The sequence below is a fragment of the Megascapheus bottae genome, chromosome 22 (genome assembly GCF_031878675.1).
Source record: "Megascapheus bottae isolate mThoBot1 chromosome 22, mThoBot2.hap1, whole genome shotgun sequence".
Taxonomy (NCBI): Eukaryota; Metazoa; Chordata; class Mammalia; order Rodentia; family Geomyidae; genus Megascapheus; species Megascapheus bottae.
Window position 1 is genome coordinate 17,671,813 of NC_143530.1, and position 13,862 is coordinate 17,685,674.

The window sequence follows — 13,862 nt, forward strand, 5'->3', positions numbered from 1 at the left end:
TCTATGTATGTGGTACCGAGGAATCGAACCCAGGTCTTCGTGCATGCTAGGCAAGCACTCTACCACTAGGCCAAACTCCCGGCCTCCCTTGTCATTTTTTGAAGTCTTGTTTTCACATTTCTAACCACTTTCCTCCAAAATAAAAAATAAATAAATTAAAAAAAAAAACCCTCCTCATCAGGGTACTCTGGGTTCCTCAGTCCCCCGCTTTCAAAGCACTCAGTGCTCTTGTTCCATACAGAGCTTCTACAGAACTCTAAGGTATTATCTCCCAGTAGCACACAATTTAAACACCACAGGCATTTCCATTTCTTTGTCTAGAGGCATCCTAAAGTGAAATAAGTAGCAGCTTTTAAATCACCTTCTCTCCTTGCCTGTGTCTTAATCCATTTCTCAACATTCTTACCACCCACAGAGACACCGGGACCTGGGTGGGAGTGGGTGTGAGGCATTGGGGAAGCTGCTGATCTGGTACAGACCCAGGTAACTCCCACCTCTGCCACCCTCTCCCCGTGCTTCTCAACCCCCCATCACTCTTGCCTTTGAGGCTCTTCCTTTCTGCCTTTAAGAAGATTACTTGAAGGTTAGCTTGTGACTTGAAGAATGACTGGGTCAGAGATCAGGCAAACTTGGCCTTGGAGAATGAATGCTATTGGCAACTTGGGTGCTCAAATAAGTGACTTGAAAACAGAGAATACCCATGTGGGTGAGGGAGGCCAATAGACATAAGAAGGAAAACTGAAACCAGGCATTGACAACACAGAGAAGCAAGGTTGGCTGATGCTTTACAGGCTCTGGGAGGTCATGGCATAGGACCGTTTTGGGATAGCATGACAGAACTACGGTAGTGTCACTTACAGGAACCAAGTCAAGCTCCTGAGGTCTTTTGGGGGATACATTCAGGACACAGAAATAGAAGGTGCTCACTATTTTCTTGGCTGCCCTACAATTGCAATCACTGCAAGTAGTGCTTTGTTGTGTTTCTCTGCTGCCTTTCTTCAGTCTTCAACTAGAAAGTTAGCAGGTAAATCCCAACAGACTAAAACTATTCTTTTGGCTAATTGAAGTTATGTGTTAAGTTGGGTGCCAATGGCTTGTGGCTATAATCCTAGTTATTAAGGAGGCTGACATCTGAGGATCACAGTTAAGAGCCAGCCCAAGCAGACAAAACCTGGAGACTCAGATCTCCAATTAACCAGCAAAAAGTGAGACACGGAGTCATGATTCAAGTGATGGAGTTCCAGGCTTGAGCTCAACAGCTGATAAGGACAAGGCCCTGAGTTCAAGCTCCAGTACTAACAACACATAAAGAAAGGCATCATCTGGTCATTGTGAATGGTTAAGGAAAAAACAACTATATCTCCATACAAGAAGATACTACTCAAGGGCGGGAAACATGGCCTAGTAGTGGTGAGCTCACCTAGCAGGCACGAAGCCCTGGGTTCCAGTCCCCAGAACCACATACACAGGAAAAGCCAGAAGTGGCACTGTGGCTCATGTGGCAGAGTACTACTAGCCTTGAGCAAAAAATGTCCAAGGACAGTGCTCAGGCCCTGAGTTCAAGCTCCAGGACTGCCCCCCCCAAAAGATACTACTCAATAAGAAAAGGAAATGAGTCTCAAATGCATATTAAGTGCACCATACCAAGAGAAAAGCCAGACTCAACAAGTTCAATTTCCAGAAAATGAATAATTGGCTTTCAAGGGCTATGTAGAAAGGTTGATTACAGAGGGTCACAGGGGAACTTTTGTATCTTGACTGTGGTGATATTTACCCTGTGTGCAAGTGTCAGAGCTCTTAGGACTATTCCATAAAAGAATGAATTTCATCCCATGTAAATTATACTTCAAAGGAAATATATCCCATCCTAGCCAATGAATATGCTTTTTTTTCTATATAGTATTGCGAGAATTTTTTTGTTAGTTTTGCTTTGTTTAGTTTGGTTTGTTCTGTTTGTTTGTTTGTTGGAGACAAGGTCTTGCTAGCTAGCTAGCCTCAGCTGGCCTCTAATTCAGGGTTCTTCTGCCTTAGCCTCCAGAGTGTATGATTATAGACATGTAGCACCACTCCCAGTTGGGTTTTTTGGGTTTTGTTTTTTTTGCTTTTTGTAAGTCATTTTTTTTTACTCCCCCAGATCACCAAATCTGCAGTTATTTGACTGAAAGAATTAAGAAATTAGGGCTAGGGTGGGAATGTAGTTCAGTGGTAGAATGCTTGCCTAGCATATAAAGTCCCGTGTTTGATTCCCAGCCACTGCTGAGAATTTTTTAAAGGGAAAACAAAAAAATAATAGGGTTGAATTTAGTCTGGTATCTTGTCAACTCATGCTATAACCAAACTCTTCAGCCAATGTAGGAATCCCCCAGAGCCCCACCTCATTTGTCATTACCCAATCCCACAATCCCTTGCCCCAGACTCACCTGGTCCTCTGCCTCCCTCACACTCAGAGCCCAACTCCTTTCATGGAGTCGCTTACAGGAATGCTTCCTTTTCCCTTTCTTCCTCCTCCCCCTCAACTCAATCCATCAGCAGCCAACACCAGGAAATTAGCAAAGCCCTGGGCTGAAAGCAATCCAGGAATAAAGCAGGTATGAATCTTGCCCCCAAAGAGCTTACAAGTTCCACAACTGTGAATTTCATTTCATTCTATTGTTTCATCAGGGCTAGCTAAGCCTTGGACTTTGGTAATCGAAGAGGAAGCAGAGATTAAAGGTTTAATAAGTGGTTTGGACAAGAGGTTGTCAGACTTCGAGAAAGGACAAGTCGATATTAGCTTGTCAAAAGTTGGAATTTGTCACTTTCAGAAAGGAATTGGTGGTGAGAAATGCCTGTGGACCCCTGTTACAAATGACTGACACATCCATCTTAATCTATGGTGACACTCCTAGTAAGAATGGAACCACAATTTCACGTGGATTCATTGGGCAGTGGAGCAGAAGGCTGATTAATTACAATTAGCAGTCTTTTATATGTTTTATTCCAAATCCTCCTGTATTGTATTTTCATTTTTTTAAGACCAAAGAATGTTCTGGTTAGGGAAAAAAAGTGTCCCTGCTTGTATACACTTCTACACTTCACTAACAGAAAAGGAAATATCTTATTGGGTTTATTATTTCAATAATAATCAAAATTATTGACCGGATACTAATGGCTCATGTCTGTAATCTTAGCTATTCAGGGGGCTGAGATCTAAGGATTGTGGTTGAAAGCCAGCTGAGGCAGGGAAGTTTGTGAGACTCTTATTTCCAATTAACTGCCAGAAAACTGAAAATGGTGTTGTGGCTCAGAGTGGTAGAGAGATAGCCTTGAACAGAATTGCTCAAGGACAGTGCCCAGGCCCTGAATTCAAGCCCTATGACCAACAACAGCAAAAAATTATCCAACGAATGTCAACTAACTGATCCTAATAAGATAATTTATAAAATAAAAATACAAAAGAGGAATTAAAATACTCAATAACCCTGCTCTCTAGATATTACTATTTTCATTTTCTTCTACATATGTGGTATCGAGGAATCGACCCCAGGTCTTCGTGCATGCTAGACAAGCACTCTACCACTAGACCAAACTCCCAGCCCAATTACTATTTTGAAGACTGTCTTCCTAATGCTTCATTTCAATGCATCTTTATATATATAATAACTAAGAGAATGGCATATAAAAAGCTTTGGTAGTATGCTTCTTTCAACTACCATATTACAGAACTATTCACATCGCAGTAAAAATTCTTCCAAAACTGGGTTTTTAAATATGGTAGCTATCATATGTATCCAATCTATTGATATCACTAGAACTTACATCGTTATGCCATCTCTTTTGCAAAAAAGATTTCTTTCTGTGTGACACTAGGTATAAACCAAAGGGCCTTCATATTTTAAGGCTTCTGATACATCTTGCCAAATCACACTTAGTAAAAATAGTAACAATTGGTCCAGAGAATGTATATAGATGATAAAGGAATCTTATAAACAGCAATGAAGTGTATATAGTCACTAAATTGCAATGTTCATAAAAACAATGAGTAGAACAGTGATCATAGATATCCAGATTATAGATGAAGGGTTAGTTGGGGAATTATACAATAGAATCATCCAGCTTACATCATAGGAATCTACCCATCAACCATAGCACAAACAAACCATCATGGGCCTTAGGATTTGACTTGGCCTCTCCTATGAAATAGTCCAGCCAGAAAACTGATCTGAAATCTAATCAAGATATATTCTAATCTAGATATTACTACTAGATAATAGAGAACACAAAGAACAGAGGAACAAGTGAATTCTGTGTGGAAGTAATGAGCACAAAGTAGAATCTGGAAAGTTCTGAACAAGTGATTAAAATTTTCAAATGCATTTGTTAGATAGGCTATGGAGGGCATCAAGCAACTGGGAAAGAAATTTCTATCTAAAACAATTCCTTTTCTTTCACAAATGGGAAAACAAAAACAGGATTTAAAAATCTTGTTTCTTATATAAAGGAAAAGAATGTTTTCAATAGTGCTGGAGATTGAATCCAGGGCCTGGCACATGTGTTCTATTTTTTGAGCCCGCCCTTTTGTTTTGTATTTTGTTTTTGCCATAGAATCTTAGAGCTAACTTTTATCTGGATTGAACTTGCCATCCTTTTTCCTATCTCCCTAGTAGCTGGGTTTATATGTAACCATGACTACATGTGGCCATTATGACAGAAATCCAATGGGGAGCATGTACAAACTTCTTTTAGTAGTTCAGTATTATGAATCGTCCCTAAATTTGCTTCAGTAAAATTTAAAATGTGTCCTCTCTGTTCCTAATTTTCCAAGAAGAATGAAGTCTGATTCATTCCTTTAATGTAAAGACCCTATTAGGAGTGTTCTGGACTAGCCAAAATCAGCCATTATGTTTGAAATTTCAAGGTTAATTTAGGCATTCTGGGTAGTGACCACCAGGGGGCCCCATGTCATAGCTTTTCTAAACCTAACAAAATACTGCTCACTGAAGTAGGAAAAGGACATCCTAACATTTACAGGACATTAATATGGTCACCATTACTTAAACTCAAGCCTCTGGTTTCTCTGCATAATAATAAATATCTTGTATTTTCAGGCTACTTATAGACAACACTCATTACTTGCAAGTTTTAAGCAGAAACATGTATTTAAAATATTGTCATACATGTACACACACACACACACACACACACACACACACACACAGAACTTGATTTGACTACCCACCAGAAAGGAGAAAACTAAAAAACATGACAAATATTTGCATGGGTTTTGAACTCAAAGACTTTGAACAAGTAATAATAATTATAACAACAACAACCCCAAGCAGTCTAAATGTAAGATGGAAGGGAATGGAAAAGCGTGGGAAACTTCAGAGCTTGGGTACCAGTTTGCAATATGTATACAAGGCAGGGAAGTTTACTTTCTTTAGCTCTTTTCCTATTCATCTTATCAGTCTGCTATATCTAAGTCTAGTAAGTTCGAGATCAATTATCAACAAGATATGTACAATGAACTGGCACCAGTGGCTCACATCTATAATCCCAGTCACTCAGGAGGGTAATATCTGAGGATCATCGTTCACAGTGAGACCAGGCAAAAAAAGTCCATGAGATTCTTATCTCCAACTAATCAGCCAAAAGCTGGAAGCAGAGCTTTTATTCAAGCTGTAGAGCACTAGTCGTGAGCAGAAAAAAAGCCCAGCAATAACAAGAGGCCCTGAGTTCAAATCCCACTACTGCCACCAGACATCCAGAATTAACAAACTTTTGTAATTACAAGATATAAAAGTAGAACTAAAGAGTTGGAAGCTTTCGTGTCAGAGCTTATTTGATGAAGGTTCATGATTCAAATAATGGAAACTGTGATGAATCAAGTTTGTTGTCGACAGACGTAGGACTTGAACGCCTGTGGTGTGTAATGCTGACTCCTTCTCTGGGAACTAAGTGTTCCCAGATTCGTCGGTACTTTGTCATTTAACCATCAAGCAATTTATTTTCCTTCTTTCTTGTTCCTCTTAGGTGTTTTAGCAGCAATTAAGTCATGCTGAGGAATGCTTATTGCAATCGCACATGTCATGAAAATTGAGCATAAAGCTAATTTTGTTTCTCATGAATAGAGTTCCTGTGGTTTCGCTTCAGGCCTAATGGAAGGGGATACATTCCTTGCTTATTCTTGATTTTAAACCACTGAGATTTACCTTCAGGGATCCACCTTCTGCTCAGTCTACATTTCTCAACAATTGAAGGCTTTTTTTCCATATTCAAATTCCATTCTATTATTGTTGTCCTTTGCCTCCCCGGACTGCTAGAGTGAACAGCTACATGTGACTCACTTTTAGAACTATATTTTTAAGAGAAAGCTTTCCCCCTATGATTGACTTCGTTCTGTACTGCCTGTGAAAGTCTTTCTGTTCCTTCTTCTTTGTTTCCCATGTAAGAGTGCCCCCACCCCCGCACCATAAAGCCTCCATGGAAAACTAAGGAAATCTACTCTGAGGATCAATCAGGAGAGGAACTTGCTGACTATAATATAGTTTGTCATCAATTTGACAGTATTTGAAATGAAAATTTGGTGAAAAATGATTTGCTGAATTAGCCTGAAGTTTATCCGGAGTAGGGAGGGAGCTACTTTGTGAATGTTCTCCCCGGATTAGAAATATTGCACAACCCAAAGGCAACATGCCTGGTAGAGCTCCATGGAAAACCAAAAAAATGCCATTTGAGGGGGCTACATGGATGATCTAACTCTTCCCTTCTCATCCCATGGCATTTTGTGCTCATTTCAGAAACTATGTGAAAGTAGAGGGTGTGTATGTCTGTTGCCATGGCAACCCAGCACCATTCACTTGGGCTTCTTACCCAAACATAAAGATGCTCTTGAAGCCATGCTTGTCACATTTTGCTGGGCTGTTTGTTCCCCTCCTGGATTTGCACACAGGAAGTTTGGAAGGTACATCACTGCATTTGGAGGAGGAACAGGCTGAAATTTATCCCTTGGCTCATACAGTAAATGATCAAACCCAAACGCTTGGACCCCTGTGGAAGAGACGATGTTGCAGTCTATCATTTCAATACTTTGGAGAGTGATTGTATATAATTAAAGAAAAGGATTTTTTTAAAGAGGGAAAGAGAGAGAACTTGATGATTACCAGAACTGAGGCTTCTGTTGACATGTTCTGTGATTCATGACTATCTCCGCATGATGAGAGGTCATTATCACTGCCAGGGTTCTTATTCCTATTTTGGCTCATCAAATTCACAAGTAGGTGCTCTTACCAATAGAAAACACTAAAAGAAAAATTCAACAATATAATCCCAACACAAAACTCCTCAGGCTCTTCTGGGTTCCATTTTGTCTGTGTCTCTAGTGGCCAAAAGGATTGAGGCTCTTGATATTTTGTGCCAAGATACAAGCTCCTTTCAATTATTTAAGGACAGACTGTGTAAGTGTGAGGGCTGCATGATCCCTCCATTTTTCTTCCTTGTCCTTCTCACCATCTGTCATTTTGTCATTAGAGCGGAACAAAAAGACAAAACACATATGGGATAATCCAGCACTTGTTAGCAGCTGTAAGAGGGATTTTATTGGAAGATGGAAGCTAGTGAACGTGTTGTAGAAATTACCTGGGAATAATGACAGCAATGAAGACTCACTACCTGGCTCTATTTAGAAATAACTTCTTAGTTACCTTGTAATTCCATTAATGTACTTCAGAAACTTAAACTAATGCTAGCCCCTTTTAATTTGTTTCCCTGTCTTCATATCCCTCAGGAAATGTATACTTTTGAGAAAAGTGTGCACTCTTGAGGCTTACAAAGAAAACTATGTCATAATCCAGTCAGAAAAATTCAGCATGTTTTCAAATGAATACTTTAAGGCTTGTAGATTTTATTCCCCTTATCTGTAAAATTATTGAATTGGGCAATATTGGTGTGTGTGCGTGTGTGTGTGTGTGCACGCTGGGGCTTGAATTTTGGGTCTGGTTGCTGTCATTAACTTTTCCACTCAAGTCTGGAACTCTTCTACTTGAGTCACAGCTTCATTTCCAGCTATTTGATGGTTAATTAGAAATAAGGGTCTCATGGATTTTCTTGCTTAGGCTGGCTTTAATCCATGATCCTCAAATCTCAACCTCATGAGTAGCCAGAATTACAGGCATGAGCCATGGTTTCTAACTTGATAACTTTCATTCTGAGCCCTGATCCAAGTTTAAAGTTCTGTCTTTTCTAGGAATTCTGGGAAATATAAGTTCCAACTTTGCAGATTCATTTGAACAAATTGGGGCTGTAAAACATTGTAACTAGCTTCAAAAAAACCATCCAGAAGCCAGTTGTGGTGGCTCATACCTGTAATCCTAGTGACTCAGGAGGCTGAGATCTGAGCATTGCAGTTCAAAGCCAGACCCACACTAAAGTCCATGAAACTCTTATCTCTAATTAACCGCTAGAAAACTGGAAGTGGTGCTGTGGTTTGGAAGGTAGGGAAGTAGCCTTGAGCTGAAAGCTCAAGGACAGTACCCAGGCCCAAAGTTCAAGCCCCACAACAAAATAAAATAAAATAAGTCCAGAAGTCAACAGTTAACAGTGAAGCCCCTTCCAGTTCCTATCTTTGGCCTGCCCTCTGGACCTTTCTCTTCATCTCCCTACCCAACTCCCAACCCTGCAATTGGAAAGAGGAAGGGAAGGGAAAGAGAAAGGGAAAGGGAAAGAGAAGCAAAGGGAAGGGAGGGAGGAAGGAAGCAGGAAGGAAGAAAACAAGGGAGGGAAGGAAGAAAAGAAGAGAAAAGAAAGAAAGATGCCAAAAGAAACTGCAAGTTTCTGGCTTGAATTATTAACCTCCTTAAATTCTGAGTGCCTGTCTGTTATAGAAGGCAATTTAACACAGAGTGGGAGGTTAAATGAGAGGAACTCTTAAGTCCTATTTCAGAACTAGCTTTCCCATCTGAAATTTTGACATTAATTGTGCAAAAGAAACCAGGGCAGAGACCACCTACAAAACAGGTCACACGCTTGTGGCCTGTGGTTGGAACTCGGCCCTCCATTGTTTTGTTTGGCTCCCACACATGATTTTAATTTCTCTCTTAAGTTGGATTGCCAGCATTTAGGAAATAAAGTGGGTTTGTTTTTTTAACAAAAAAATCCACATGTCCAGATGCTTTGCATAAAACTGGAAAGGGCTGACAAAGATGGGCTCTCATCCCTGCGTGGGCTCCTTCCCCTGGTGTGGACAGAGCTGCCTTCCGGAAGGGCGGATGGCACCCCAGTCACCTCCATTCACCACCCTCCACTCCCCACTCCAGCCTCCATCATCCTCCCTTCTACCTAAGCACAGGGCAGTCACAGACATTTGCTTTCTTGGCTACTCCAGGACCACCTCGCCATCTTCAGACCACCACTGAAGCAAGTCTAAGAAGCAAGTCACAAGCCTTCCAGAGAACAGACCCGAGAATTGTCTAGCCCAAAGAAAGATCTTCCTTTTGAGGATCTATACTTTAAAAAAAAATTTTTTTTAAAGAAAAGAAAGAAGTTAAGAAGCCATCTTGAGCCTGGTGACAGCTCTGCAGTAGGTGGGATACTATTTTCACTTATTCTAATGAACATCCTCCCTTGTGCCAGAGAGCATGCTCCAGCTGCTCACATCTGGGGAAAGAGAAGCAAAGGAAAATCAGAGGGTTTCAGTGCTTGACAGTGGAAGGTGATTTCATTGTCATATTCCATGATAAGAGAAGTATTGGTGATAGTCGTAGAATTGTCCCTCCGTGGATGCAAGAACATGCAATCTGTTTTTCTAAATTAAAAAAAAATTTCATTAAGACACCAGTCACACATCACAAACTTTGCTTTTAAAATATATATGATTCAGTGGTTTCTGCATATTCAGATTGTGTTGTCATCATCAGTATCTAATTGTTGAATACAGTCATCATCCCCCAAAGAAATTCTTATTAATAGCTACTCTTTACTCTCTATTTCTCACTCCCATAAACCACAGGCTACCACTAATCAAAAAGAAATCTTATTTTTTTTTTGGTTGGCCGTGGGCCTTGAACTCTGGGCCTGGGCACTGTCCCTGAGCTCTTCAGCTCTAGGCTACCACCCTATCCCTGGAGCCACAGCACCACTTCTGGTTTTCTAGTGGCTAATTGGAGATAAAAGTCTCACATTCTTTAGTTCCCAGGCTGGCTTTGAACTGAAGTCCTCAGATCTCAGCCTCCTGAGTAGCTAGGATTACAGGCATGAGCCACCCTGCCCGGCTCAACTTCCTATTTCTATGCATTTGCACATTATGGACACTTCATTTAAATGAAAGCATCAACTAAATAGCAGTTCATGTCTGACTTCTTTCATTTAGCATCATGCTTTCAGAGCGTATCTGTGTTGTAGTATGTGTCAGTATGTCTATCATTTTTTTTCCTATGTATGTGGTACTGAGGAATTGAACCCGGGTCTTTGTGCATGCTAGGCACGTGATAGTCCACATGCCAATTTTAACTTTTTGAGGGATGGCAGGTTGTCCCCCTGGTGGCTTCACTATTTTATATTCCCACTAGGAGGGTAGGAGGGTTCTAATTTTTCTGCACTCCTGCCAGCCCTTGCATTGTCTTTTTTTAATTTAGCTATCCTAGTGACTGTCAACTGGTATCTCATTATGGATTTGATTTGCATTTCTTTGATTCGCCATAGACTTTGAACATCTTCCCATGTGGCTTTTGGCTTTGTTTATTTGCTTTGCTTTGCAGTGCTGGTATGTACTCGGGATCTCATGTGTGCTATCTACACATGGTGGTGACGTATGTAGTCTTTATCCTTGCTTCATCTCCAAATCACAGCTAAGACTGGATCTTCGGAACTGGTCTTTTCTGAGAGCTTCTGAGAGGTCCAAAGTCTATCTGATTTCTATCTTGTCTGTCCATTTGCTGACCCTGTAATGGAATACATTAGACTGAGTAATTTATAAAGAATTGATCTCTTATCCATATGCCCTCTGAAGCCCTAACTTACCACACCCCCTTTCATGGTAACAGAGGCTCCCAGTGCCTTTTTTTCCTCACCTGCCTGGTGCCAGCTGGGCTTCCCAGCCCATTCCCAGGAATCCTATTCTTTCCTCAGGCTGCTTGTCTCCTGGAAAATAATCATGCGGAATTTCTGGAATGTTCCACTCTGCTAATACTTCTTGTTATCTGAGTTCCACAGACTTTACGGGAGAGCTGCGTAATTTCACCAGCACTCAAACCATGGTGTCTGTGGGAAGGTTTATTCTACATTCTGAGCAGCAGATTTTCAAACCTTTTGGAATGCAACTGATTCATAAGCTAGGAACTATCTGGGTGTTTATGTTTTCTTGTCTCCCCCTTCACCCACCCACCCCGCAGGCCTTCTTGATTTCTTACTTTTTTCTCTCTCTCTCTTCAGTACTAGGGCTTGAACTTAGAGATTTGTGGTGGCTGGATTTACTTATTTTATTGATGCTTGAACTGTTTCCAGCCCTGTTCTTTTACTACTTATTTTGAAGATGGAGTCTAGTGAACTTTTCTGCCTAGGCTAGTTTTGAACTACAATCAAAGAGGGTGTTCCAGAACACACCCTCTTGAGACACGATAGGGTGACTTGTGGAAGATTTTAGAGGCCATTGTAGTGACAGTGGACTGGAAGTAGAGTGATGGAGACAGAGAGACTCAGTAGCACCATGCAGGCCTGCCTCAGAAGAAGACAGGAGCCTGTGGTAGAAAAAGGCAGAGATGGGGCTGACAGTTCAGAGCACCATGGTTGGGGTGGGGGGGGAGAGGGGGAGATATGAGGAATGAGTAAGAACTGTGGCTGGCACACAAGTGTTGCTCTGGGTTGGTTTACTTTTTCCCTCTCCTCTTGTCCTTTGGAACTTCACTGGGAGTAGGCAGAGCAAGCTCTTTCTTGTCCCTGCTTGCAGTTTGTGACTTCCCCAGTGTGGGTAAAGCACATTCTCTACAGTAGTAGGATCAGACCCAGCCTCAGATTTTCAGCCTTTGCAAGAATGGGTCAAAAAACAAACAAACAAACAAACAAACAACAACAACAAAAAAAAAAACCAACATGCTTTAACAGCAGGAAATTCCCCAGTGAGTGCCCGGGAAGCCCCTTTAACAGAAATTACATCCTTATCCCCCTGTGGGAAGAAATCCCCAAATGCCAGGTTTCCAGACTCACTGCTTTATCCTACTCCTCACCAAATCAGTCTACATCTTGATTCATTTAGACAGCCCTGGCCCTTGGAGCAGACACCGCAGGCCACTTCTTCGTGGAACCCCATCTCCCTCTCACTGTGGTTTTTCAGCTCTTGGATTAGTGCCTGCTGCTGCTAAAATCAAGTCCCAAATACAGAGTACCTAGGAAAATATAGTCATTTTATGCCACAGTTCCACAGAAGAGGCACAAAAATGGGTCTTGTGGGGCTCACTCAGACGCTGCTTTTTCTTGGTTTTATTTGTTTGTTTGTTTAATTTATTTATGTATTTATTTTGGGGGGCCGGGAGCATAGCCTAGTGGTAGTGTACTGCCTAACAACACAAAGCCCTAGATTCAATTCCTTGGTACCACATGCTCAGAAAAAGCTAGAAATGGCACTGTGGCTCAAGTGGCAGAGAACTAGCTTTGAGAAAGGAAAAAAAAAAAAAAAAGAAAGTGTCCAAGGACAGTGCCGTGCCAGCCCCTTAGTTCAAGCCCCAGGACTGGAGAAAAAAAAAAAAAGAGGGCTGGGAGTTTGGCCTAGTGGTAGAGTGCTTGCCTAGCATGCACGAAGACCCGGGTTCAATTCCTTGGTACCATATACTTAGAAAAAGCCAGAAGTGGTGCTAAGGCTCAAGTGGTAGAGTTCTATCCTAGAGAAAGTCCAAGGACAGTGCTCAGGCCCTGAGCTCAAGCCCAGGACTGGCAAAAAAAAAAAAAAAAAGAAAGCTGTTTGTTTGTTTCTTTTCCCCTCTAAGGAAGGGGGGAGCCTGTTTCTTGGCCATTTCTAGTGTCGTCTAGAATCACCTTGAATTGTGTGACCATCATTGCGGTCTCTGCCGCTCTCCTGCCATCTTCTTTGAACAACCCCTTTCCATAAGGACCCTGGTAATGATATCAACCCTGCCAGGAATTTCCTGGACAGTCTCTGCTTCAGATCGAGCATAGTCCACCAAGGCAAAGTTCCTTTGGCCATGTAAGTTTTGGCATTTCTAGAAATCTGGATGAAGACAATTAGGTCTTCCATTCTTTGGCCTACCATACTTACTGTTGGCACTTCTGCCCAAAGGGAGGCAGGAGCAAGTCCCGCTTGACATTCGCACACAAGGCATTTTCAGCCTTGTGTTTCCAGCACCGAGGGCCCAAAGTGACGTAATGATCGTGACAGGAAGTGGCACGGAGGAGCACACTGGAGATGAGGACATAATGTGCTCATCTGATGTCTCGCTGTATTGAGGTCCCCCGGGATACTGATGTAAAAATGTCTACAGGGACAGGGAAAAAAAAACAAGTCTGGGTTCTGGAAAAAAGTCACAGTATGGAGACGTAGGAGTCACTGGTAGAGGGTGACATTGGAGCCCAGAGATGTCAAAATCATTAAGAAAAGAGATGGGCAAGATGGTGGTATGGCTCAAATAGTGGAGAGCTGGCTATGAGTGAAAAAGCCTAGTAAGTGTGAGAGGTCCTGAGTTCAAGCCCCAGTACCAGGGGAAAAAATTCGATGGAGAAGATAGGAATAAAAGGTCAAAAGTGTGTAGGAAAGCATACAGAAAACAGGGAATTCCTAGAAAAGCAACATAAAAATAAAATGATGATTAAAAATAACAGAGTGACTGCTAAAATGCACGCTGGATTATGTCTTCTTCCTTTTCTTTTCTGTGGCAGTG

At 41.6% G+C, this 13,862-nt stretch overlaps 1 protein-coding gene across 1 annotated transcript in view; it reads left to right on the forward strand.

Moving 5' to 3' along the window:
• LOC150048318 (cytidine monophosphate-N-acetylneuraminic acid hydroxylase-like) overlaps positions 1–13,431 on the forward strand; it is a 137,164-nt gene extending 123,733 nt beyond the window's left edge. The window contains 1 exon segment of the mRNA XM_090355276.1: positions 13,265–13,431. Coding sequence (XP_090211402.1) covers positions 13,265–13,431 — 167 coding nt within the window.
• The last annotated feature ends 431 nt before the right edge of the window (positions 13,432–13,862 follow it).